Source organism: Lolium rigidum, chromosome 6 (genome assembly GCF_022539505.1).
Source record: "Lolium rigidum isolate FL_2022 chromosome 6, APGP_CSIRO_Lrig_0.1, whole genome shotgun sequence".
Taxonomy (NCBI): Eukaryota; Viridiplantae; Streptophyta; class Magnoliopsida; order Poales; family Poaceae; genus Lolium; species Lolium rigidum.
The window spans coordinates 12,289,870-12,314,609 of NC_061513.1; the positions used below are offsets into that span (position 1 = coordinate 12,289,870).

The 24,740-nt window shown below is 50.7% G+C and overlaps 1 protein-coding gene across 1 annotated transcript; it reads left to right on the plus strand.

Moving 5' to 3' along the window:
• The first annotated feature begins 17,484 nt into the window (after positions 1-17,484).
• Positions 17,485-23,886, plus strand: LOC124662177 (probable dual-specificity RNA methyltransferase RlmN). The gene is made up of 10 exons (XM_047200052.1): positions 17,485-17,551; positions 17,718-17,815; positions 17,930-18,028; positions 18,110-18,196; positions 18,319-18,435; positions 18,583-18,686; positions 18,915-19,054; positions 19,170-19,306; positions 19,390-19,498; positions 23,565-23,886. Exons 1-10 carry the CDS (start codon positions 17,485-17,487, stop codon positions 23,657-23,659), a joined length of 1,053 nt encoding a protein of 350 aa, XP_047056008.1. The 3' UTR covers positions 23,660-23,886.
• The last annotated feature ends 854 nt before the right edge of the window (positions 23,887-24,740 follow it).

Sequence of the window (24,740 nt, forward strand, 5' to 3'; positions counted from 1 at the left end):
ATGCACATATGCTCCGTTGAAGGCAAATCATGTCCTATATTCTTAATTTATTTTCTAGGGAAACCAGGTCATATTTTAGCATAAAATGGAAATAGACCAAAAACCAAAGGTACAAGGCTGAAAAAAGGAAAATACCAAAGACAAGGTGTTAGGCAAAGCATTTAGAAAGCTAAATTAACAAGCAAAGGAAGAATTGGATTCCCTAGTGTGACAAAAAGCAAAGGTGAATCGCACATGCAAGCATGCAACACATCCGGCCATTAGATCATGCACGCAATATAAATTTAATTATACATATTGATGTACTATCACCATGTACGAAATGCATAGATAATCACTAATATACTCTTTTTGTGGCAATCAATGATAACTATTCTCAACTAATTAAATTACAAATGATCGAACATGTCTCCCACACGATTGATTTTTGTTTAGCGTAATATTTATGGTGACTATAGAACCATATTAATAATCATCTCATAATACAAATATTAATAGAACCATAGACAAGTTTTTCGACATATTCAGACGTTGCCCATGTATTTGCCAGGCTCACTGTGCTAGTTCGCATAAATTACATGGAAGTTTGTTTGCGTCGTCACATGTAGAGATGCGCATTTGCTCTGTTTGAAGGCACAGGCAGACGGTATATTCTTAATTTATTTTCTAGGGAAACCAGGTCATAGTTCAGCATAAAATGGAAGTAGACCAAAAAAACAAAAGGTAAAAGGCCGAAAAAAGGCAAAGACGAAAGACAAGGTGTTAGCCAAAGCATTTTGAAAGCAAAATTAACAAGCAAAGGAAGAATTGGATTTCCTAGCTAGTGTGACAGAAAGCAAAGGTGACTCACACATGTCGGAATGCAACGTCCGGCCATTTACTCATGCACGCCATCCTTTCCTTCAAGGAGAAACTACATCTAGCACGCAATATAAATTTAGTTATAAATATTAATATAGTATCACCATGTACCAAATGCATAGATAATCACTAATATACTCTTTTTGTGGCAATCAGTGTTAACTATTCTCAACCAAATTACAAATGATCGAACATGTCTCCCATAAGATTGATTTTTGTTTAGCATAACATTTATGGTGACTATAGAACCATATCAATAATCACCACATAATAAAAATATCAATAGACCCATAGAAAAGTTTTAGGACATATTCACACGTTGCCCCTCGTATTTGCGAGGGTCACCGTGCTAGTTCGAATAAATTACATAGAAGTTCGTTTGCGTCTTTACACGTAGATATGCCCATTTGCTCCATTTGAAGGCATAGTCAAGTCCTATATTCTTAATTTATTTTCTAGGAAAACCAGGTCATATTTTAGCATAAAAAGGAAATAAACCAAAAGACAAAGGTAAAAGGCCGAAAAAGGCAAAGACGACAGACAACGTGTTAGACAAAGCAAGCAAAGGAAGTATTGGATTCCCTAATGTGACAAAAAGCAAAGGTGACTCACACACCCAGGCATGCAACATCCGGCATTAACTCATGCACGTCGTCTTTTTCTTCAAAGAGAAACTACATCTAGCTTGCAATATAAATTTAATTATACATACTGATATAGTATCACCATGTATGAAATGCATAGATAATCACTAATATACTCTTTTTGTGGCAATCAATGTTAATTATTCTTAACCAAATTACAAATGATCGAACATGTCACCCACACGATTGATTTTTTGTTTAGCCTAATATTTGTGGTGACTATATAACCATAATAATAATCATCTCATAATACAAATATCAATAGAACCATAGATTTTTTTTTGGATATATACAGACGTTTCCCTCCTATTTGCTAGGGTACCGTGCTAGTTCGAATAAATTACATAGAAGTTCTTTTGCGTCTTTACACGTAGAGATACACATTTGCTCTGTTTGAAGGTACAAGCGGGTCCTGTATTCTTAATTTATTTTTGAGGGAAACCAGGTCATATTTTAGCATTAAATGGAAATAGACCAAAAGACAAAGGGAAGAGGCCCAAAAAGGTAAAGACGAAAGACAAGGTGTTAGGCAAAGCATTTTAAAAGCAAAATTGACCAGCAAAGGAGGAATTGGATTCCTAGTGTGACATAAGGGCATCTCCAGCGGGTGGACGCATTGCGGACGCCTAAAATGTCAGCGCGCGTCCATTTGCGTCGGCCTGCGGACGCAAAAATGGTCATGCGTCCGTTTGCGTCGGGTTGCTCCAGCGGCCCGACGCATTTCGGGCGCGGGCCATTTTTTTCAGAAATTTTCGAAAACAGCTTAAACAGTCAAATTGCACGAAATTATAGCCATCATATTGGCTCAAATAGAGGTCTGAAATAAGTTCATCACATTTTGCACATGGTACGGCGCAAAATGGAGTCCAAAAGGGGCATAACATGGCCGGAACATCAAATCTAGTCCAAAAGGAGGCCATGTTGCTTGACAAATTGCGCTGCAGATCAGGTGTCTCGCGCGCATGATCCTTCTGTCCTCTCCATGGGTCTTGGCCTCGGTGTCCATCCTTCTGACCTCGGCGTCACGCAATTTGGCCTCGGTGTCTGCCTTTTTGGCCTCGACGTCCATCCTTTGGACCTCAATGACCTCTTTGGTGAGGTTGAGGTAGATGGCAGTTGCGGCCTCTTTTTCCAGACGCTTCTTCTCGTCCCTTTTATCCATGGCGGCTTGATTCTCGGTCATCATCTTCTCCAAGGTTTGTGTGAACGCAAGGGCTGCTGTGTGGCGCCCCAAAACCGGTACTATGCGGATTCAAGCGTTCCCGCCAAAATCCGCACAATATCGATTTTAGGAGATGCACCACCAAGCGCCTCGTACACGCCGAAGCATGCACGCGATGTGGGTGGAATCATTCACAAGTAGTAATCATTACAACAAGTCACGACAGAGCCCACAAGAGGACTTATATTACAACAACGACTCCAACGAGCCAAGAATACAAATAGATACAATACAAAGATCCATATCATACAGAAAAGCCAAATACATCCAAGTACGGATAAGAATACAAATTGGACTAAGAGTCCTGAAGATAATCAAGTAGCGTCCATAACCCTGCCCAGGCCAAACCAGAAGGGTAACCTCGCTAGCGTCGTTCTTCATCGTACACGTCTTCATATGTGCCCGGTATTGTTCGAAAGCAGCAATAAGTACGGGTTCATACTTAGCAAGACTTCAAGACGTATAAGTATTCGTCAACCAGTCGTCATTTGTACTTGAGGCACGCATGGGACTTAGAGAACGCAAGAGGACGTCATAGGCAATATGGTGGGGTTAAACGGCAGCGCGCAAGCACTAAAAACCTATAGAGACACTCACATCTTACAGGTGCTAGAAATAGATAAGAGAGCGCACTAACAGCTTTATACTCTGCAAACGTAACCCAGCCGATGCGTTCCCCCCTTCGCAAAGGAAGTACTTGCAAGGGCACTCACACGGTTGACAAATTTTAACCATTTATTATTAACATTGTGCTAAATTACTATGCAAGTTATTATCAATGAAACAACAGGTGTAAGTTGTCTATGATCGAGTCATACAGCTCCAAGTCGTCCTTAACCGCGGACACGGCTTTTCGAAAAGATTTAACCCTGCAGGGGTGCCCAAATGTGCCCACACGCACGATCAATCCTTCAACCGGGCGAAGAAAGGATACCACGATACGCACTCTACTTCACGACAACAATGTTCAGGAAGCTACCTAACTAAGTTAAACCCGTATCGAAGTTCGGCCATATCTCCGAAGCGGACATAGCTGTTTGCGACAGCGTACTAGGTGGTTTAACACACACTATGGCGATAAACCACTTCGCAGCGGCTTCGCGACCTATACGTGCATACCAGAAACAAGGGATACAAGGCACCCTAGGGCTTCCCAAAGTAAATAAGTAACAAGCTGACATGCACGCAATAACCAACAAAAAACATTACGAACTAATTGTAGCCACTGGACAAAGCTGTAGATTTCGGCAATGGTCGAGGGGCGACCCATAGGCATACTCATGTGTGGTTAGAGCGCTCGGTCTCGGAACAGATAACAAGAACTCGGGGTCCTAAGTTTTAAAGAAACACAAGTGAGCCGTCACAAAACAAACAGCTGACCCACCGATGCCTCCGCTAACAACTACTAACAATTAAAGTAACCATGATACCTCCAACAGATATATCCATAAACCATGTGTCATGATCCCCCAACTGATAATCCGATAAGATAACGATAACGGTAACAAGATATAAACGGTACTAAGCATGCACTACGACTCGCAAGGCAGACCCGATAACCAAACAACAGCTGTAGGAGGGTGGTGGAGGCAATATGGGCTGCTTGAGGTAACAAGTGGATAGGACACGTGACAAGAACGCAACTCAAGGCTAGCATAAGAGAGAAGGCAAAATAAAATAGGTAAGAGACTCCCGCAGAGATAGGAGTGTGGAAATGCTTGCCTGTTAAAGATTGTCGATGAACATCTGGAGAACTCGTCGTAGCTCGCATCAACTCAACGGCCTATCCGTGAAGAAGCAAAGCACTGGAACAGACAGTGGATGCACAACTTACTACTACGGCAAAAGAATCGGTATGATCATGATATGGTATGCATGGCATGGAAACGATGATGCGATGCAACTTATCCATATTAAGCGGAATCAGAATCCCGACAATTAATTATTAGGTTCAAGATATTTATCTACCCCGCATATTAAATGTTGATTAGCATGGCAACACATGACATGGGTGAGCTACACAAATTAAATGGAACCGGGATAAGATAATAGAAATCCCGCACAATTCCATATTTAAGTATTGGGTGAATCGCTATTTACTCGAATCCACAAGATATGCGATGCGATGAAACATGATAATTTTAATGCAACAAGACCGATGCCACATTTATAAAATAGTGTTATTTAGGGTTGGGGTCTCACCGTACCGGAACAAAAATGGTCACCGGATTCGGATTCGGAGAGGAAGAAGATGAAACGGGGTCTCGGCCTTCGGATCCGGGAAGGAGGCCTTGAGGTTCCATGACGAAGGTCTTGGGGTTCCAACTTCGGTGTCAGTGGCGAACTAGTATTGGCGCCTTCGGCTTCAATCGGTGATGGAGAACTTGAAATGGAACCGATGGTCTTTGAGTGGCATCATACCATCTTCACACGGTTGACAATCTGTCTCACCACACCACCACAACATCATCACATCCACCACGGCACACCAATGGATAACACCGGGAAACTGAGTAGCTGCAGCAACATATCAACGATTTGAGTTCGGGGAGTAGTACAACGTAGAGCAGCTCGAGACACGCACTGGCGCGGGGTCAACTGCAACACAACAGCGAGCAGAGGTGCCACGCTCGCGCGCGGTGACGAGGGAAAATGGCGGCCGGCCGTGCTTGCGTGAGGAGGAGACAGGGGCGTGCGGCCAGGCGACGAGGGGCGAGGCAGAGGAGGCGCCGCGGCACGCGCAAGGCGTAGGTGGAGCCATGGCTGCAGGAACCCGACAGAGGCCGAACCAGGAGCTCGGGAGGCGCCATTAAAGGGGAAGGGGTCGACGGTGTCGTTGCCTATTCGACGGTACCTCGGAGGAGGGATCCTCACGAGGGGGAGAAGAAGTAGGGGCCATTGGGCGGAGAGTCCTCGGGACGGTGGTACGCGATTTACCCAGCTTCGGAACACCTGCTCGAGGACAGGGCCTACTGCTGCTTGTCTGGAATTATCTGGGAGCTTTCGCGTTGTTACAATGAGTTGTGGTTGTGCCTCTAGGGCTCCCGGGATCTGGCTTATAAAGGCGCCAGGATCTAGGGTTTACACGGAGAGTCCTAGCCAGAATACAAGATGCCTAACTACGGAATATTACATTGCCGTGCACGTCAAGGATCCACCTTTCCTTATACGCCGTATTGGATCCAGATACTTCATGGGCCTCCACGGATCCGACTACTTGTATAGGTCGGTTGAGATCCGGCTCCTGTTCCTGGGCTGGACTTCATCCATCTTCTATCAACAGCAACTGGGCCGCCCAATGGGCCATATGCCACCATCACCATCTGTGGGCCACCCGGGCTTGCCGGATCTAGACCACGTCGTTGATATACCCATAAAGTATACCCACAACAGTAGCCCCCGAAGTTCTTCAAGATTCATCATTCCTCCGCCTAGCTTTGTCCGGATCCAAAGAGAATCTCGAAGAGCTTCCAAAACTTCATCGTTTCCGACTTCATCCAACCAGAAATCATTCGTTCGCTTGTAATGGTAACTTAGAAGATTTCTCGCCCACGTCGCACATAACTTCCCCTTTTCCCGCGCTAAATTTTCGGATCTGCGAATCTCCTAGCCGGAAATTTCGGAGGTGTGCAGTTAGGTCACCACTGCGTCAGTTTCACCGCTTTTGACCTAGGACACGTGGCGGTTATCCAACGGCGCGACCATTCCGCTTCTACCGCAAGATCCGACGCATGCATCTCCGCGCTGGGCCTATAAATACCCCAACGTCACGATCACTTCCATTCTTTCACCGCATCTCACCACTTCATCTTCTTCCTCGCGCCAGCGCCGCCCGACAGATCTCACTCCGGCGAACTTCTTCCCGGAAAGCTTCAAGCGCCGCTGCTCCAAGGTCTTCTTCGACCCGAGCTGCCCGCGTTTGATCGGGAAATATTCTCCGCCGCCGATTCGTGGTCGCGCCGGAGGTCTGCGCGTCAAGCCCGCGTCCTCCTCCTTCGCCGGCGTCACGGGGAACCGCCACGCCATTGCCGGTAAGTCCACCGGACTTGTAGAAGATAGACCTTAGCGGGGATCCGGCTTCCTAAGTTTTTACCATATGCATGCAGCCGGAAACATGTCCACTAGCTCACCTAAGTTCACCGATAGTTCTCCGAGTAGCCCAACACAAAACTCAGTGGAACCGACCTTCGTCGAACCTTTAGCATTCCTTCCGCCAAATATTTCCGATACTAGGCTAGCTCAACCTTACTCCGCCTCTTCCAGCAATATTCTTGGTCGGATTCCAACACTCGAAGAAATCCAAGCGGAGCTAGAAGGGCAAGCTAGGATGGCTGCTAAGGTTCAGGAGGCGGAAAAGAAGAAGGGATTAGAGGCTCGGAACCGTGAGGGGGAGAAGGGCCAATGGTGGCCGAGCGAAATCACTGATTCTGAGCTTAAAGCCTTCGAAAAGGAAGGACTCATAGCTCCGGATACCTGGAATTTCAACAAGGACTCCACCACCCCGACTCCGGAACCCGACGAACGAGTCTTCACCAAATCCTGGGTGTTGTGGGTATACTTCATGGGTGTACCATCGACAGTGCCTAGATCCGGCAAGCCCGGGTGGCCCATAGACGGTGATGGTGGCATGTGGCCCATCGGGCGGCCCAGTTGCTGTAGATCAAGATGGATGAAGTCCAGCCCAGGAACAAGGAGCCGGATCCACCGACCAACTCTAGAAGTCGGATCCGGCCAGGCCCATCAAGGGTAGCCGGATCCGGTACGACGTATAAGGGAAGGCGGATCCTTGACGTACACGGCAAGATAGTATACCGTAGTTAGGTGACTTGTATTCCAGCTAGGACTCTCCGTGTAAACCCTAGGTCCTGGCGCCGTTATAAGCCGGATCCCGGGAGCCCTAGAGGCACAACCACAACTCATTGTAACAACGCGAAAGCGCCCAGATAATTCCAGACAAGCAGCAGTAGGCCTTGTCCTCGAGCAGGTGTTCCGAAGCTGGGTAAATCGCGTACCACCGTCCCGAGGACTCTCCGCCCAATGGCCCCTACTTCTTCTTCCCTCCATGAGGATCCCTCCTCTGGAGTACCTTCGAATAGGCAACGACAGTTGGCGCCCACCGTGGGGCCAGCGGCGTCTGGAGGCTGGAACTGGGAGGGTTCCGCCATGGGAAGCTACGACGAATCCATCGCTGTGGGGCGTGTCCTTTACGCTGGGAACTTTCCGATCGTCCCTCAAGATGAGTGCTGGATTCTGGCTAAAACCGACCCCGTCAAGCTCTCCATCATCCCAATCGGCGGCATCCACATCTTCATCGGGGAGACCGTCGATTCCGACGGAAACGCCCTGGTAAGTCACGCTGACGCGACCGCCGCTGAGCAGGACGCAGTCGCGAAGATCCGATATGAGACGCAGGAGCTTCCTAAGGAAGATTCCGCCTTAGATCTGAAAATTTCAAAGCCCGCCCAATCCGCCCCTGAGCAGGAAATCACGGTGGAAGACCAATGCAGATCCGCCTGGGTCTCCCAGGTGTTAGAGAAGCAGAGGTGTCACTTCGTGCACTTCGTCGCACATACCGCTGGAACCGCCCCTCCTCAGGAAGGTGCCGGACCCATGCAGGTTGAGGCTTCCGGAGACAGCGATGTCCCGGATCAGCAAGAGACTATCGGAGACAGCGATGTCCCGGATCAGCAAGAGGATGCCGGAGACAAAGAAGAATCAATCCTTGGCAACTTAAGTCCAACTTCCGATGATGGCTCCTCGATGGACACAGAAGAGTACAATCGCCTGACGAAGGAGCTCGAAGATGGGGGGAAAACTAAGGTAGAGTCCGCTCCGCCTAAAGAGGTCCTTGCGACCATAACTGGGCTGGATCAGGCTGACGATGAAACTACTCCGACTGACCCCAAGCTTCCGGGCCCGTCCAACTCGGAAACTCCGCCTTCACGGTCTCGTCACCGTGCTGCGCAGGACTCCAGAGAAGGACACGGGGAGTACCTGTCCCCAGAAGAGCTAGTTGAGCAAGCAGGCATAGACGCCATCGCGCATTTGGCAATCCTCAACAAACCAATAACTCCAGATGATGCCGCAGATCCGGAGGCTCTAGAAGCCAAAAGACAGGAGATGCTGGCCACCGCCAAGACATTTTCAAACACCGCAATGGCGATGCTGGAGGAAAGGAAAGAGGCTGAAAGCGTTATGAATAATTTCCTCAAAAGAGAGCGCGAAGCTGTAGAATCGCTGCAGAAGGCCAAGCAACTCCGACAACAATGGGAATCCATGATGGGCGATGCCCACAAGGAAGCAGATAGGATCCGGCGGGAAGCTATTGCCCCTCGCAAGATCAACTTTGCAACCCCCACTGATCAACAGCCGCTCACAACTCCAAAGGATAATATGAAGAAGGCTGCGGAGCTCTTAGCCAAGAAAGATGAGGAAATCGATATCAACCACATCCGTACGCTCGTTGCGTCAGCAATGAAGCAACAGAGCAAGGCAGACACTTCGCGCAGGTTGGAATCCAACCCGGAACATTGTGTGTCCACCGCGCAGAAGGACGCCCCCGGAAGACAGCATCGTGATGATGAATCGCGCACCGGATCCACGAAGCGCAGAAGGAGAACCAGAGAACATCCAAATCCGATCCCGGTTCCATCGAAGACACCTCCGGCGGACCCAAGGAAGGGAAAGGATCCAATGTACACTGGCAGGGACAAGTACCGGAACCCGTCACCGCCGCCCCGGATCCCGCGTCCTCCTCCGGCTCCTCGCCGCCGTAGTCCCGCCGGAAACACACGACCCCATGGGCTTGGTGGAATTAATATCCGCGACAACGTGGTACCGCAGAGGAACAGGAACACGGAGCGCACGCCGGAGCCTCGTCGGAGCCGGAACGAAGAACGCGAGCCTGAGCCCCGCCGAAGCCGGAACGAGGGAGACGACCGCCATCACGGAGAAGGTAGTCACCGAAGCCGGAGTCAGCAGCAAGAAGGGCACGGAGAATCGGAGGGCGGAAGCAAAAAATCCCACAGGCCCCCTCGCAAATCTCCCTCCCCACCACCCAGTGGAGGAGGTGGAGGCGGAGGCGGAGGCGGAGGCCGGAGATCCCGCTCCCGCTCAAAATCCCCTCGCAATGGCCCGCGTGATGCATGGGAACGTCTTAATGAATACAGATCTGACTACATTGGCCCAAAGTGCTTCGGCAGGATGATCCGAGAGGAACCAAAGCCAAAGAGCCTGAACCTCAAGCTACCCGGAAACCTGAAGCATTATGATGGCACTGAAAGGCCGGATACCTGGATCGAGGATTACTACAATGCAGTGATCTTCGCCGGAGGAACCCCTAACATAGCTTGCCACATGCTCCAGTTGTATCTTGTGGGTCCAGCCCGTACCTGGCTCAGTGACCTCGAGAAGAACTCCATGTTTTGCTGGTTTGACCTGAAGAGTGCCTTCGAGAAACACTTCAGGGGCACCTACAAGAGACCCGCCACTACAAGCGATCTGCAGGCATGTATCCAGAAGAAGGGTGAAACATCAAGGAACTTCCTCACCCGGTGGTTAGCAACCAGAAACGAGTGCGAGAACGTGGATAACCGCACAGCTATGCACGCCTTCATAGGTGATTTGCAGAGGGGAGGACTGCTCCGGCATAAGCTTACCTGCTTGGTCAATGCAAACAAACTGACTTTGGATGACATGATCACCATCGCCAGTGACCACACCGCCGCCGATGATGACACAGGCGGAGACCTCGCAGCCACAACCATACCCCTGCACCCGCAAAAGAAGAACCGTGACAACGGCGGCATCAGCAACAGTAACAAGCGGAAGAACCCCTCCGAAGACCAGAAGGGCGGCGGATCCGACATGGTCGCCATGACGTTCCAACGAGGAGGTCAAGGAGGCGGAAGAGGCCGTGGTGGCGGAGCCGGCAGGGGCCAGCAGCGAGCTGACGAGGTCACCGCAGCCGGAACCCGCGCTCCCCAAACGTACGAAGAATACAGGGATATGCCATGTCTAGCCCATATGGATCCGGCTACTGGCAAGTCCTCCCACACCAACCGTAACTGCAAGTGGGTCAATGATCTCAAAACTGACCCGGAAGCAGGATACAAGCGCGCCCGGAAGCACCGCCCTCGTGGCAAAGGAGGCAAGGGCAAGAACAAGGAAAAGGACGAGGATAGTTCCGAGGCAATGGACGAGGATGACGCTTCGCCGGATCCCAAAGAGGCTTCCGCAGCTAACAAATCCAACCCCTTCGTCAAAAAGAACACTGGTGCATACCACACCTTTCTCGGAACACCAACGGTCTGGGCCAAGAAATCGGCCCTCCGGATCCTGAACGCCACAGTTCCGGCTGTGCCGCAGTACGTCAAATGGTCAGAAAAACCCTGCACCTTCGACAGGGCGGATCACCCGACCATCATCCCAAAAGAGTGCTACGCCCTGGTTGTGAGTCCCCGCATCGACGGGTATGACTTCTCCAAGTGCCTCATGGATGGCGGAGCCAGCTTGAACATCATGTACCTGGAGACTCTGGAGAGGATGAACCTTACCAAGGAACAGCTTAAGCACAGCACCACTGAGTTTCATGGTGTGGTTCCGGGTAAAAAGGCAAACTCCCTAGGCAGCATCAAACTCCCCGTGGCCTTCGGCGATGTTAATAATTTCCGCGAAGAGATGATCACGTTCAAAGTTGTGCCCTTCAAGAGCTCCTACCACGTCATCTTCGGCAGGCCCACCTACCACAAGTTTCACGCAAGGGCATGCTACATCTACAATAAACTCAAGATTCCGGGTCCTAACGGTTGGATCACCGTATCCGGAGATTACAAGAAAGCTCGAGACTGTGAGGAGGGCGAAGCCGCCTTTGCAGAATCAGTCATATCTGGAGAGGAGCTGCAAGGCTACAGGGCCGCGGTGGATCCGACAGAGATGCACACCACCAAGAAGCAGGTCTCCGAACAGAAGAACTCGTTCAAGGCCGCGATAGACACCAAGAAAGTTGACCTCAAGGAAGGCGATGATTCCAAGCAGGTGTCTGTCGGAGCTGGCCTGGACCCCAAATAGGAAAGCACGCTCGTCGAGTTCCTCCGAGCTAACATGGATATCTTCGCATGGCAACCTTCTGACATGTCCGGAGTACCAAGGGAACTCGCCGAGCACTACCTCAACATAAATCCGGGTGCAAAACCGGTGAAGCAAGCTATGCGACGCTTTGGAGATAAGAAGCGCCGCGCCATAGGGATGAAATTAGCAAAGTTACTAGAGGCAGGTTTTGTAGTAGAAGTTATCCATACTGATTGGGTCGCAAACCCCGTCCTTGTACCCAAAAAGAATTTTGAAATACTAAGAATGTGCATCGATTACTCCGGCTTGAATAAGCACTGTCCGAAGGACCCGTTCCCCTTGCCGCGCATTGACCAAGTCATTGATTCGACGGCGGGGGCGGAACTTCTATGTTTTCTTGACGCATATTCCGGGTATCATCAGATCCGAATGAAGAAGTCCGACCAAAAGGCGACCTCGTTCATCACACCCTTTGGCACTTACTGCTATGTTACCATGCCTTTTGGCTTGAAAAACGCAGGTGCCACCTATCAACGTACGATGCAGCGATGCTTGAATGACCAAATTGGCCGGAACGTGCACGCCTACATCGACGACTTCGCGGTCATGACCCGGAAAGGATCCGACTTGATCAGCGACCTCAAGGAAACCTTCGATAATCTCTGACAATACAAGATGATGTTGAATCCACCGAAATGCGTCTTTGGCGTGCCAGCCGGAAAACTCCTTGGCTTCATTGTGTCTCACAGAGGCATTGAAGTGAACCCGGAAAAAATCAAGGCTATCCTAAACATTAAGAGGCCAACTTGTCTCAAAGAAGTGCAACGATTAACTAGTTACGTTGCTGCAATCAGTAGATTTGTTAGCCGTCTTGGCGAGAAGGCGCTACTATCGTGGTATCGTCACGGCATATGCCATAGGGTGGCTAACGAGAGTGGTTCCTAGTATGATCTACGGCGGTATCCGGATGCGGGTATGGGCACGAGCGACACAGCGACGTACCCAGGTTCGAGGCCCTCCTGTGGAGGTAACACCTCTACTCCTGCTATGAGTGTATAAGCGATATCACAGTACAATGGTGCTCCTTGAGCTGTATCCGGCTGCTCGGGGAGGCTAAGGTAGACGAAGGTCTCTCTCCCGGAGTAGCGCTAAGACTAGGATGGCTAGAGGATCGATCGTCCCCTCGCGTAGGAGGGGTAGTGAGGCTTATATAATGCCTGCAACTTTACAAAGAGGCCCCTACGGCCTACTAGGAGGGTGTGCCGACTCCACCTGCTCCGCTCCTTCCCATGACGCTGGCGTCATCGGTCCGCATCCACAGGATGTGTGAAGCGACGTGGGGGAGGTGACGGCGGTCAGCGCCCATGGCCTACGGCGCACGACGCAGCTCGGCCATGACGCCGGTCTGACACGGGGGCACTATTGCTCCACGGTGCCCCCACTTTACACTCGGAGATGAGATCAGCGTGGACTTTCGCACCCGGATCACCTTTCCAGTTCCTTCTCTGCAAGGCTAGCCAGCCTCGAGCCGGTCGGGGAGAGACAAACCAGCCGGATATGGCACGTAGAAGCCGGCCCAGCCACGGCGCGGTCGGCCGTGGCCGGACCAGGCGTAGACTTTGAGCCAGCCGGCTCCCAAGGCAGCCGGCCACGGCTCCAGCCGGCTGCTCCTCAGCCGGCCTTTGCCGCGGGCCAGCCGGCCTGAGCCGGCTGCTCCTAGTCCTTTGCCCTACCCGGGGTCTTCCCCCCGACAGCTACCTTTGTACAAACTGCTGAAGAAAACAGACAAATTTGTCTGGGACGACGCAGCGGACGCAGACACTTCGGGGGTTGAAGGAAATCCTCTCTTCCCCACCTATATTGGCATCTCCGGAAGAGTCGAGCCTATGCTCCTCTATCCGGCAGCTTCCAATAAGGTCATTAGCCTCGTCATCGTGGTGGAGCGAAAAGAAGAAGGATACGAGTATGGAGTCCGAGAGACCGAGTATATTACATCAGCGAGGTCCTGACGGAATCCAAGCAAAGATACCCTCACTTTCAGAAGCTAGCCTACGAAGTATTCCTAGGTAGCCGAAAGCTGAGACATTACTTCCAAGAACATCCCATGACAGTTGTGAGCAAAGCTCCATTGTCGACGATCATCAACAACTCCGACGCAACAGGGTGCGTAGCGAAGTGGGGAGTAGAACTTTTCGCCTTCGATATAAACTACCAAGCCAGAACTTCAATCAAGTCTCAGATTTTGGCGGACTTTTTCGTCGATTGGACTGAAGCGCCAGAGGGCACCTGTGCCGGAACCTGAGGCCTGGGTCATGCACTTTGACGGATCCAAGCAACATCAAGGCTCGGGGGCTGGAGTTACCCTGAAGTCTCCAACCGGAGAATAATTGCAGTACGTCCTGCAGATTCACTTCGAAGCTACAAACAATATGGCGGAATACGAGGCTCTACTACACGGTGCTGCGCATCGCTAAGGAGATTGGGATCAAGCACATCATATGTTGCGGAGATTCCGACCTGGTGGCACAACAAGTAGCCGGAACCTGGAACGCCAGAAACCCCGTTATGGCGGCTTACAAAGACGAAGTTGACGAGATCGCCAAGAGCTTCCTCGGATATGAAGTCAAGTACGCCAGGAGAGACGATAACACAGCGGCAGACATGCTATCCAAGCTCGGATCCGGCCGAAAACCAATTCCACCTGGAATCTTCCTAGAGCACTTACGGATACCCTCGGTGAAGGGCGCTAACCCAGAAAACCCAGATGTGGCAGTGTCTTCAGCTAAGGAGGTGATGGTCATCATTCCGGGTTGGACCCAGCCATTCCTGGATTACCTTATCGATCGAAAGTTGCCGGAGGATGAAGTCCTCGCGCGACAGATCATCAGGCGAGCAAGGTCCTACACAATCGTTGATGGGCAGCTCTACAAACGAAGTGCAAATGGGGTATTTCTAAAGTGCGTCTCAAATCAAGATGGCATTGAAATCCTCAGAGAGATCCACGCAGGGGATTGCGGGCATCACGCCGCTCCCAGGTCCCTTGTTGAAAAAGCTTTCCAGCTAGGATTTTACTGGCTCACAGCTAAAGAAGATGCTGATAAACTAGTGAAAACCTGCCGAGGTTGTCAGTACTACGCTACTCAACCAAATGCTCCAGCTCAGGAGCTAAAGACCATCCCTATTACATGGCCGTTCGCGGTCTGGGGGCTCGATATGGTCGGGAAATTAAAGAAATCATCTCCTGGCGGTTTTGAGTACCTCTTGGTCGCTATTGACAAGTTCAGTAAATGGATCGAGGCAAAGCCAGTGAGAAAAGCCGATGGTGCTACGGCACTGAAATTTGTTTGTAGCCTCGTGACGAGATTCGGCATCCCACACAGCATAATCACAGATAATGGCACGAACTTTGCGCAGGGAGAACTCAAGGATTATTGCAATGACGTAGGGATCCGGCTTGACCTTGCATCTGTGGCTCATCCACAATCTAATGGTCAGGTCGAACGAGCCAATGGTCTCATACTAGCCGGAATCAAACCTCGCCTTGAAGAACCGCTGCGGAGCGCAGCCGGAGCTTGGGCTGAGGAGTTAGACTCTGTTCTGTGGAGTTTACGAACTACCCCTAACGAGATCAAGCTGGATTTACTCTGTTTTTCCTGGTATACGGATCCGAAGCTGTGCTCCCCTCCGACATCATCCACGATTCACCGCGAGTTTCCGCCTACAATGAAGAAACTGGCCGACGAGGCTCGACAGCTATCTGTGGACCTGATTGAAGAAGCTCGGAACTTGGCCGATCAACGTTCCACCATTTACCAGCAGAAGCTCCGACGCTATCATAGTTGTCGAGTTCGGAACCGCTCGTTTATGGCAGGTGACTTGGTTCTCCGCCTTCGTCAGGTAAAAGACCATAAGTTGCAATCTCCATGGGAAGGACCTTTCGTCATCAGCAAAGTGCTTCACAACGGATCTTACTACCTCGTCGATTTCCGGGAGCTAAAGGATAGACCTGCCAATTGGTACCGGAAACGCAAACGGGAGGATCCGGATGACATATACGATGAAACGGATCGTCCTCGGAACATAGCACAGCTACGTCCTTTCCACACTTAGCAATTTCCGCATTACATATCTTGTTATAACCATGATACATGATCAATGAAATAAAGCATATGGTTCACTCTTTGAGTCTTTTGCCTCCTTTAGTTTTTCATTTTTGAATCGTGTATGTTTTCCGACTAAAACCGCAGAGCTGGATATTTCCGCCTAGGCGTGTATGAAAGTTGTGATTTTCAAAATCGTCCTTTAGGACGTAAGCTTAAGTTTTCTGGTGGATAAGTTTTTTGTTGCGAACTCACGGATTCCTGGTAGCAACTTCCGGCACCTAGGCTGGGGGCTTGTTTTCGCGGTTATTGACGGATCGCCATTGGGCTTCGTCGCCGCAGGCAGCGTCTCCGGCTAAAGGTCTTCCAGCTCGTGGAAGGTCAAGTGAGCAAGCCGGAAAACTTAGAAACTAGCACTTGCTTTCTCAAACGAATGAAACATGCATTCATATATATTGAACGGATAGCAGGATAAGTTTTTTCCGCCCACATGCAGTTGTTTCGTCCCTAGCTACTTAAGAATATTTAAGTTATATTACAAACCCACTCCGGGGCCAAAATGATGCATCTCATTGTTTTTACAGGATTCACTCGGAGGATTGTCCTTCATCCTCCGAAGCTTCATAAGCAGAGCCCTCGCCGGAACCGTCGCCGGAGTCTTCGTTTGAGCGGTTCGCGCTGGACGCGGAGCCCTCCTCGACGTCTTCATCGTCTTCATCAACCTCGGCGTCGGAAAAACCCTCGGGAAGCGCATGCTTGTTGTACCAAAACGAGTGATCAACTCGCCCGGCAAACAGCCTGTCGTGCCCTTGGGAACTCCGCGCGCAACACTCGCAAAGCTCATGGTGGGAAAGTGCGCTTTGCACATCGCCAAGGTGATGGAGGCAACTCCGCGGGCTGAAGATTCCTGCCAGTCCTTGATGAGATCCGGCACCATTCGCATCAGCTTGGTCATCCGGTCGATGAGCGTGGTGCTGGCTCTCTTCAGGGATAGGGACTTGGCGATTCCACGACAAGCCTCGAAGAGATCGTCAATGGAGTTCCGCGCTTCTTCATATGCCTCCGTCCTGCCGAGGGAAGACTCCTTGGTCCATTAAAATCCGAGACATGCTGCAAAAAGGCATGATCAGTTTTTCCCGTGAAGTAAGGCGAACGAGCATAGTGAAGAAGCCGGAAGAAATGTGAAGTCCTTACGGAAGATCATCTTGTCAATGTTTTCCGCCTCCGTCTCGTAAGCCTTTGCCTTTGATGCCGAGTCTTAATCCTCTGGTTGCTCTTTTTAAGCTTCTCGGCAAGTTCTGACATGGCCTGGGCATGCTTCTCCTCGAGTTCCTTTCTCTTTTTGGTCTCTTTCTCGGAGGACTCCTTCAGGAAATTTTGGAGGGATTCATTCTCGGTCTTTAGCACCTCGAGCTGGGCGGAAATGTCGTCGATGGAAGGGCGCTTGGCAAGTTGTTCTAAAAGACGGAAAGTAAAGAACAAAGTAACTATCCAAAATACGAGTTCACATAAAGAATGCGTTGAGAAGCTTGGGGCAAAGTCGGAATCCTTACCCTCGTGGTTTTTCAGACGAGTCTCCAGGATCGAAATGGCCTTCTGGCTCTCCGCACAACTTTTGTGCAGCCCTTCAATCTCCGCCTTCTGCTCCAGCACCAGTACGCGCAGATCTTCATGCAGCTTGCGGGTGTTCTGCGAAGCAGATAGAAAAGATTAGCTGGAAATTTAAAATCTGGGGGGCTGGACGCGAAGATAAAATCCTTGTGCTGGAAAATTTTAAGTTTCCGCTAAGGTCACTTGACCGCGCTCTCGGCGTTTCCGCAGTGCCCAAGGTGTTCCGGGAGGCGCTGGTTGGGGCCGGCTGGAGCGTCGGCCGGTCGCCGGTGCACCACGCCGTCACCGCCACCGATGGCACCACCAAGGTACCTACATCAAGGTTCACGTGGCATTCGCGAATCAGAAGACCAGCTCTGTGTCTGGTAAACTAGCTAGAGGGGTTTCTGACTCTCTGTATTCATGCGGGTCCTTCTTCGCAGATACTTCTCAAGCTGGAGGACAACAGGTTGGTCGAGACGGTGGGGATCCCCGTCGACGACAGGGGCACGCCGAGACTCACCGCCTGCGTTTCATCGCAGGTGATTTGGGCCGTGGTGCTGCTTTTTTATGCTATTTGCTGGTTCAGCGACCTCAGTGTTTTCTTGACGGTGCTAATGCAGGTTGGCTGCCCCTTGCGCTGCTCGTTCTGCGCCACGGGCAAGGGAGGGTTCGCGCGGAACCTTAAGGGGCACGAGATCGTCGAGCAGGTTCTCTCCCTCCCAGTAACCTGCGCCTGTCCCTATACCTTGCAACGAAAGATCATTGTAAACAAGCTGAGCTCGTGCTCTTACTGTTTGCTGTGTTGTGGATTGTTGGTCTGGCGTTGCAGGTCTTGGCCATAGAGGAGTCGTTCAAGCAGAGGGTGACGAATGTGGTGTTCATGGGAATGGGTGAGCCCATGTTGAATCTGAAAGCAGTTCTGGAGGCACACACATGCTTGAATAAGGTCTGTTGAATTGGCAAGTAATTGGGCTGTGTTCCCTTATGCCCGGTTAATTTTCATGAAATATTGGGTCATAAATTACTAAAGATACCTCAAATAACAAGTGTTTGATATGTGTCCTGTCACTCAACGTAAACATATTACTTCCAGGAACTAAAGATTGGGCAAAGGATGATGACAATCTCCACAGTAGGTGTTCCCAACACGATAAATAAGCTAGCAACTCACAAGCTTCAGTCAACGCTGGCAGTCAGGTACGATGATGATAATAATCCGAACTTGGCTTATTAGCATCAATAGTAGATAATGTGCTCTTGTTTCACACTTACTACCTGCCAATCTTACTTAATACTCAATATTCCTTGTATGAACCTGCCCCTTTGTAACATTGTCCAAACTCTGAGCTTAGCTGAAAGGAACTGCCTACAAGCAGCATTTGCTTCGATTATTCTTTCCTGACTATTCTGCTGTATTGGAATCAGCCTACATGCCCCAAATCAGACGCTGCGTGAAACAATTGTTCCAAGTGCGAAATCATATCCGCTGGAAGCATTAATGGATGACTGCAAGAATTATTTCCTCGAAACTGGACGCAGGGTATCCTTCGAGTACACTCTGCTAGGTAATCCAGCTATGCCTTCCCACTGAATGATCCATCTGTCTGACAAGGATGGATGTTAAAAACTGCATTATCACTTCAGCCATTGTCATCTGACATGTCTGAACCACTTACCCAGCTGGGATTAATGATGACAAGGCGCATGCTGAAGAACTCGCGGCACTGCTGCACGCATGTGGAGGTGGGTACCACGTGAACCTGATTCCCTATAACCCTGTAGAAGGTTCCGAGTACAAGAGGCCTTACAGAAAAGCGGTACGCGATCTATCTCAAGTCTTTGTCACATTGCCCACTGGAAGTTTGAGATTGTTGGTATTCATGTTGGTGTTTATTCACAGATTCAAGCATTTGTCGATGGGCTGGAATCTCGGAAGATCACGGTCAGCGTTCGACAGACCCGTGGGCTTGATGCTAATGCAACCTGTGGGCAACTCAGGAATGAGTTCCAAAAGAATCCACTGCCGAGGTGGCTGCAGACCTGTCCGTGGCCCAAGGGGAGGCCACGGCGGACCCGGTCTTGGCCGAGGCAGGGGCCTCGACGTCCGCCACCCGGCGTGGTGGGTATGGAGCGGCAAGGTCGCGCCCCGTTCGCTCTTGTGTTAAGGCATCTGTGAGGCCTGTCTCCACGAGGCAGTACAAGCGCCGCTCAAAGAAATGAGAGCTCTCTTTTACAATCTGAGAGGTTTTGGGGGACGAGGGCGTCGCACCCAACTACGGGACTATATGCAACATGAGCGGATTGACATTCTGGGTCTCCAAGAAACGGTCAAACAGGACTTTTCGACTGCTGAGCTTCGAAGCCTGGAGCAGGGCGGCCAATTCAACTGGAACTGGGTTCCGGCTAACGGCCAATCCGGGGGGATGCTGCTGGGATTCAGAGATGACACCTTCGAGGTAGGGACCTGGAGGAAAGGTAGATATTTCCTTAGCGCAGACATTTATCACCGCTGCAAGAGGTTAATCTGGACTTGTATTCTTGTCTATGGCCCTGCTGACCATTCCAGGTCGGGAGAGTTCTTGGACGAACTGGTATCGGAGGTGCTAGCTTGCCGCTACCCTTTAGTCGTGGGGGCGACTTCAACCTCATCCGGGGAGCGGATGACAAGAATAATTGTAACATTAACTGGCCTAGGGTGCGCCAGTTCAATGACGCTATTGCTTCAATGTCCTTACGAGAGATTAATAGGACTGGTTCTAGGTTTACTTGGTCCAACAAACAGCTCTCTCCAGTTCGCTCCGTCCTGAATAGGGTGTTTGTCTCACCCTCGTGGGAACAGATCTTCCCGCTTTGCTCTCTTTTGGCGGTCACAAGGGTGGGCTCGGACCACAATCCTCTCCTCCTTGATGATGGTGAGCAGGGGCTCCGGAGGCCTGCGAGGTTTATCTTTCAGACTTGGTGGCTTAGGGTGGCCGGGTTTGAGCAAATGGTCAAGGACAAGCTTGACCACTGCATTCTTGCGATGGGGCCGCATCGCAGCAGCGTCGACCTCTGGCAATGCATTGCGAGGTGCCTTAGGCAGCATCTCAGGGGCTGGGGTGCTAACCTGGGCAAGCTGCGCCGTCAGGCGAGGGTCGACCTCATCTGCCGGATTCAGGAGCTGGACAGGACAGCGGATTCGGCGGGGCTCGACGAGGAAGGGTGGGCCCTCCGCTATTTCCTCGAGGACCAGGTGGTCCATTTAGATGGGCTGGAAGAGGAGTACTGGAGGCAACGGAGCAGACTCCAGTGGACCCTCAAAGGGGATTCTTGCACAGCCTACTTTCACGCCTTCGCTAATGGGAGACGAAGGAAATGTTTGATTCCCAGACTTGTCACTGACGAGGGTGAGCTAACCGCCCAAGAGGACATGATGGGACATGTCTACCATTATTACCATGGCATGCTGGGTACTGAAGGGGAAGAGAGGGCCTTCTCCCTTGCCCACAATCTTTGGCCGGATGACAAAAGGGTCCGGGATGACGAGAATAGGGCTCTCGAACTTACATTCACTGGGGACGAGCTAGATGAGGTCCTGGCCGGCATGAAGCGAGGACTCGGCACACGGCCCGGATGGCTTCCCTGTCCTCTTCTTTAAGATGTTACGGGGAACTCTTAAAGCCCCCATCCTTTGCTTGCTCAACGATTTTGTCCTAGGGAGGATAGACGTTGCCCGCCTCAACTTCGGGGTGATCTCCCTTATTCCTAAAACCCAAGGCGCTGATAACATCAAGCAGTTTAGGCCTATTGCGCTTATCAATGTTGTTTTCAAATTCATTGCTAAAGCATACGCCACTCGTCTTGCTCCGATTGCGCTTAGATCTATCGACCGTAGCCAAACCGCTTTCATCAAAGGTAGAAGCTCTGCACGAGGGCGTGCTGGCCCTACATGAGATTGCTCCCGAGTTGAGAATTAAAAAGCTGAAGGGGCTCATCCTTAAGCTTGATTTTGAGAAGGCCTTCGACCAGTGTGAGCTGGGGCTTCCTGAGGGAGGTCCTTCTCCGCAAGGGTTTCTCTCCCATGATTGTACATCATCTTCGCGAGTTGGTCTCGGGGGCCGGACTGCAGGTTAATGTCAACGGTGTCATCGGTGGATACTTCCGAAATGCCGGGGAGTGAGACAAGGGGATCCTCTCTCCCCGATTCTTTTCGACTTTATGGTGGACTCTCTAGCGGCCATTATCGCTGGGGCCTGCGAGTCGGGGCACCTCCAGGGGGTTGTGCCACACCTCATTCCAGGTGGTGTTACCCACCTCCAATACGCTGATGACACCCTGATCCTCCTTGATCCCTCGGACGTTGGGGTGGCTAACCTTAAGCTGCTGCTTCTCTGTTTCGAGAACATGTCAGGGCTCAAAATTAACTTTGCGAAGAGCGAAGTGATGGTGACAGGGGTCACTGACCGCGAACGGCTCAGGGTAGCTGACGCCCTTAACTGCAAGATAGGGAGCTTGCCGTTTATGTACCTTGGCCTCCCAGTTAGCGACAAACCGCTCTCTGTGGCGGACTGGAACTTCCTCACAGAGAAGGTGGGCCACAGGGTGGAACCTTGGCAAGGATTGTTCCTAGCCTCCGCGGGGAGGCTTGAACTTACCAACTCTTGCCTCTCTAGCCTTCCATTGTTTGCAATGGGGCTCTACCTCTTGCACGATGCGACTCATGGGGCGATGAATCGGCATCGTTCCCGCTTCTTTTGGGAGGGAGTGGGCACCAAGCGCAAATACCACATGGTTGACTGGGCGACGGTGTGCAAGCCTAAGGCGTTTGGGGGATTGGGTATCCTGAACACCAAGTCCATGAATATTGCTCTCATGGTAAAATGGATTTGGAAGATCTACCAAAACAGCGAGGGGCGTGGGCAGACCTGCTAAGGGCCAAATACCTGGGGGACAATGACCTGTTTTCCCCGGAGGTGCCCACCAAGGGCTCCCAGTTCTGGAATGCCATCCAAAAGATTAAATGGTACTTCAAGATGGGGGCCAGGCACAAGGTTCGCAATGGGAGGCGGACCTATTTCCAGCTAGGCGGGTGGACGGGTTCGGGGCCCTTGCGTCCGACCTTCCCGAGGCTCTTCGCCTGCTGCGACAACCACTTCGCTACGGTGGAAGGCGTCCGCAACAACGATGGCTGGCGGATCAGATTCGAGACGCTCATTTGGTCTTGCTGAGATGGTGGAATGGGAGAACCTTTGCGGGATCTTTGATCTTAACCCGGTTTTGGAGGGTGAGGATGAAGTTCGCTGGGCATTGGAGCCTTCCGGGGAGTACTCCACCAACTCGATGTACTGCAAGCTGTCCCAGGGGGGGGCAATCGCGCACTTCAAAGAGGTTTGGCACACTAGGGTGCCGCCCAAGATCCGTGTCTTCCTCTGGCAACTCATCAGGGGTCGGCTCCCAGCCGGGATCAGGCGGTGAAGCGCAGGGCCCGTCCAATGGCAGCTGCGCTTTCTGTGGGGAATGGGAAACTTGCGACCACATCTTCTTCGGGTGTCATATCGCTAAATTCATGTGGGCAGGGATTAGGGAACTCCTGCCTTGCACTGGAACCCGGCAGGGGCCGCGGATTTCATTGCCATTGTTAATGGCCTTTCGGGTCGTCTCCGTAGGTTAGCGTGGTATACCTTCGCGGCTCGAGCTGGGCCCTTTGGAACATCCGCAACAAGCTAGCTATAGAGGGATCCACGATCAACAATCCAGCTGACGTCATCTTCAAAATGTCTATTCATATGCAGAGCTGGAGGGTTCTGGTCAGACAGAGGGACTTGCCGCTGCTGGACGCGGCGCTGGACGAGGTTAGGAGACTACATCGGCGACTCCGAGATGATGATGGTGGATGATGCAGACGGTCCGGAGGATGGCCGCCACCTTGTGCTTTCTTGTTGTCGCGGGATGCTCTTTCCTCTACTTCATAGACTGGTTGGCATCTGTGTGTTTTGTAATAACTAAGGCATCAGACTATTCGCTTCGGTGTGTGTGTTGTATCGCTACTATGTTGTGAGCTTTATATATAAAGCTGGGCCTAGGGCCTTCCCTTTAAAAAGAATCCACTGCTCGAATCATCTATGCCCTTGGAGCCGAACCAGCTCACCGAGTCGTCTACACCCTCAGAGCCCAGTCTAGTTGCTGCTTGACATTGGAGTTTTGTACCTGAATTACGTAGGAACTGAGTTATCTCCTGTGAAATTTTGCATTGGCCCTCAGTGGCTTTGCCGATACGTATATTACCAGCCCATGAAATGTAAGTTTGGTAAGAAATGCAGCCTTTTGTGGCCAACAGTTTTATTCCTATTTGGCTTGAGGCCCTGTTTCAGTTGAGGTACGAAGCTCTACATATATAAAGTATATCTGTTCGATGCAACTTCTATAGAACTGGTGTAGAACTTTTTGGACTTTTTGGAAGAAATCAGTCAGTATGCATGGATAAGGAAGATACTAAACCTTACATCGCAGTGACTTATACATAACCTGAAAATGTTGAAATAAATCCAAGACGAACAAGATTGCCATCAGGTAACAAAAAGATCAATCTGGTAATGAAGAAAGACAAGGTTATGATCAGGTAACAACAGTCAGTAAGACACCTTTTTCTTCTCGAGAACAGAAGCAATAGTTTCATTACATAGCAGGAATGCAGTCATGCTCGATACAAGTACATGGGTAATGTGAAAAGCGATCAAATTCCTGCTAAACTCTTGTACATGTTTCAGAACCGGCACAAGACTCCGTCCCGTGATCAAATAACAACAGACTACATCGGTAACAAATTGCTGCGTTATTCTAAACCCTCAGCATTCACAATAATGTACAACAATTTACAGTATCGACAAAGTAGCATCTAAATCCAAATGTGAGTTTTTTTTTTCCAAAGTGTCCCCCTTCACTCTATGATGGCTACAACTCTGTTCAGGAGGTTCAGGCCAAACACCGTGTCTTCACAGTTCACCTTGATGGTCAGATCCAGTGGTCCCGAGGCGTGCCCTTCTGCCACGACGGTAATCAGGCAGGGGTTTGAACTGCTCAGGACCTCACTGCAGAATCGCCAGCATAGGCCGGAGGCGTCGTCGATGCTGAAGGTTACCGGCATATCCATCGACACTAGGTGAACATTGGCGTTGCTGAGTAGTTTAGATGCGAGACTCTGGGCTACAAGAAGGTTCTTGTCGGTGTTGTCCACACTCTCTTCGGTGTGCTCAGGGTTTTGAAGATGATCTT

Bases quoted from the DNA above. Each gene is read 5' to 3' on its own strand.
- LOC124662177 (XM_047200052.1), top strand. From the start codon at position 17,485: ATGGCCTTCTGGCTCTCCGCACAACTTTTGTGCAGCCCTTCAATCTCC. The intron at 17,816-17,929 runs GTACCTACATCA...CCTTCTTCGCAG, and splicing joins CCACCGATGGCACCACCAAG to ATACTTCTCAAGCTGGAGGA. The intron at 18,687-18,914 runs GTACGATGATGA...TATTGGAATCAG, and splicing joins CAGTCAACGCTGGCAGTCAG to CCTACATGCCCCAAATCAGA.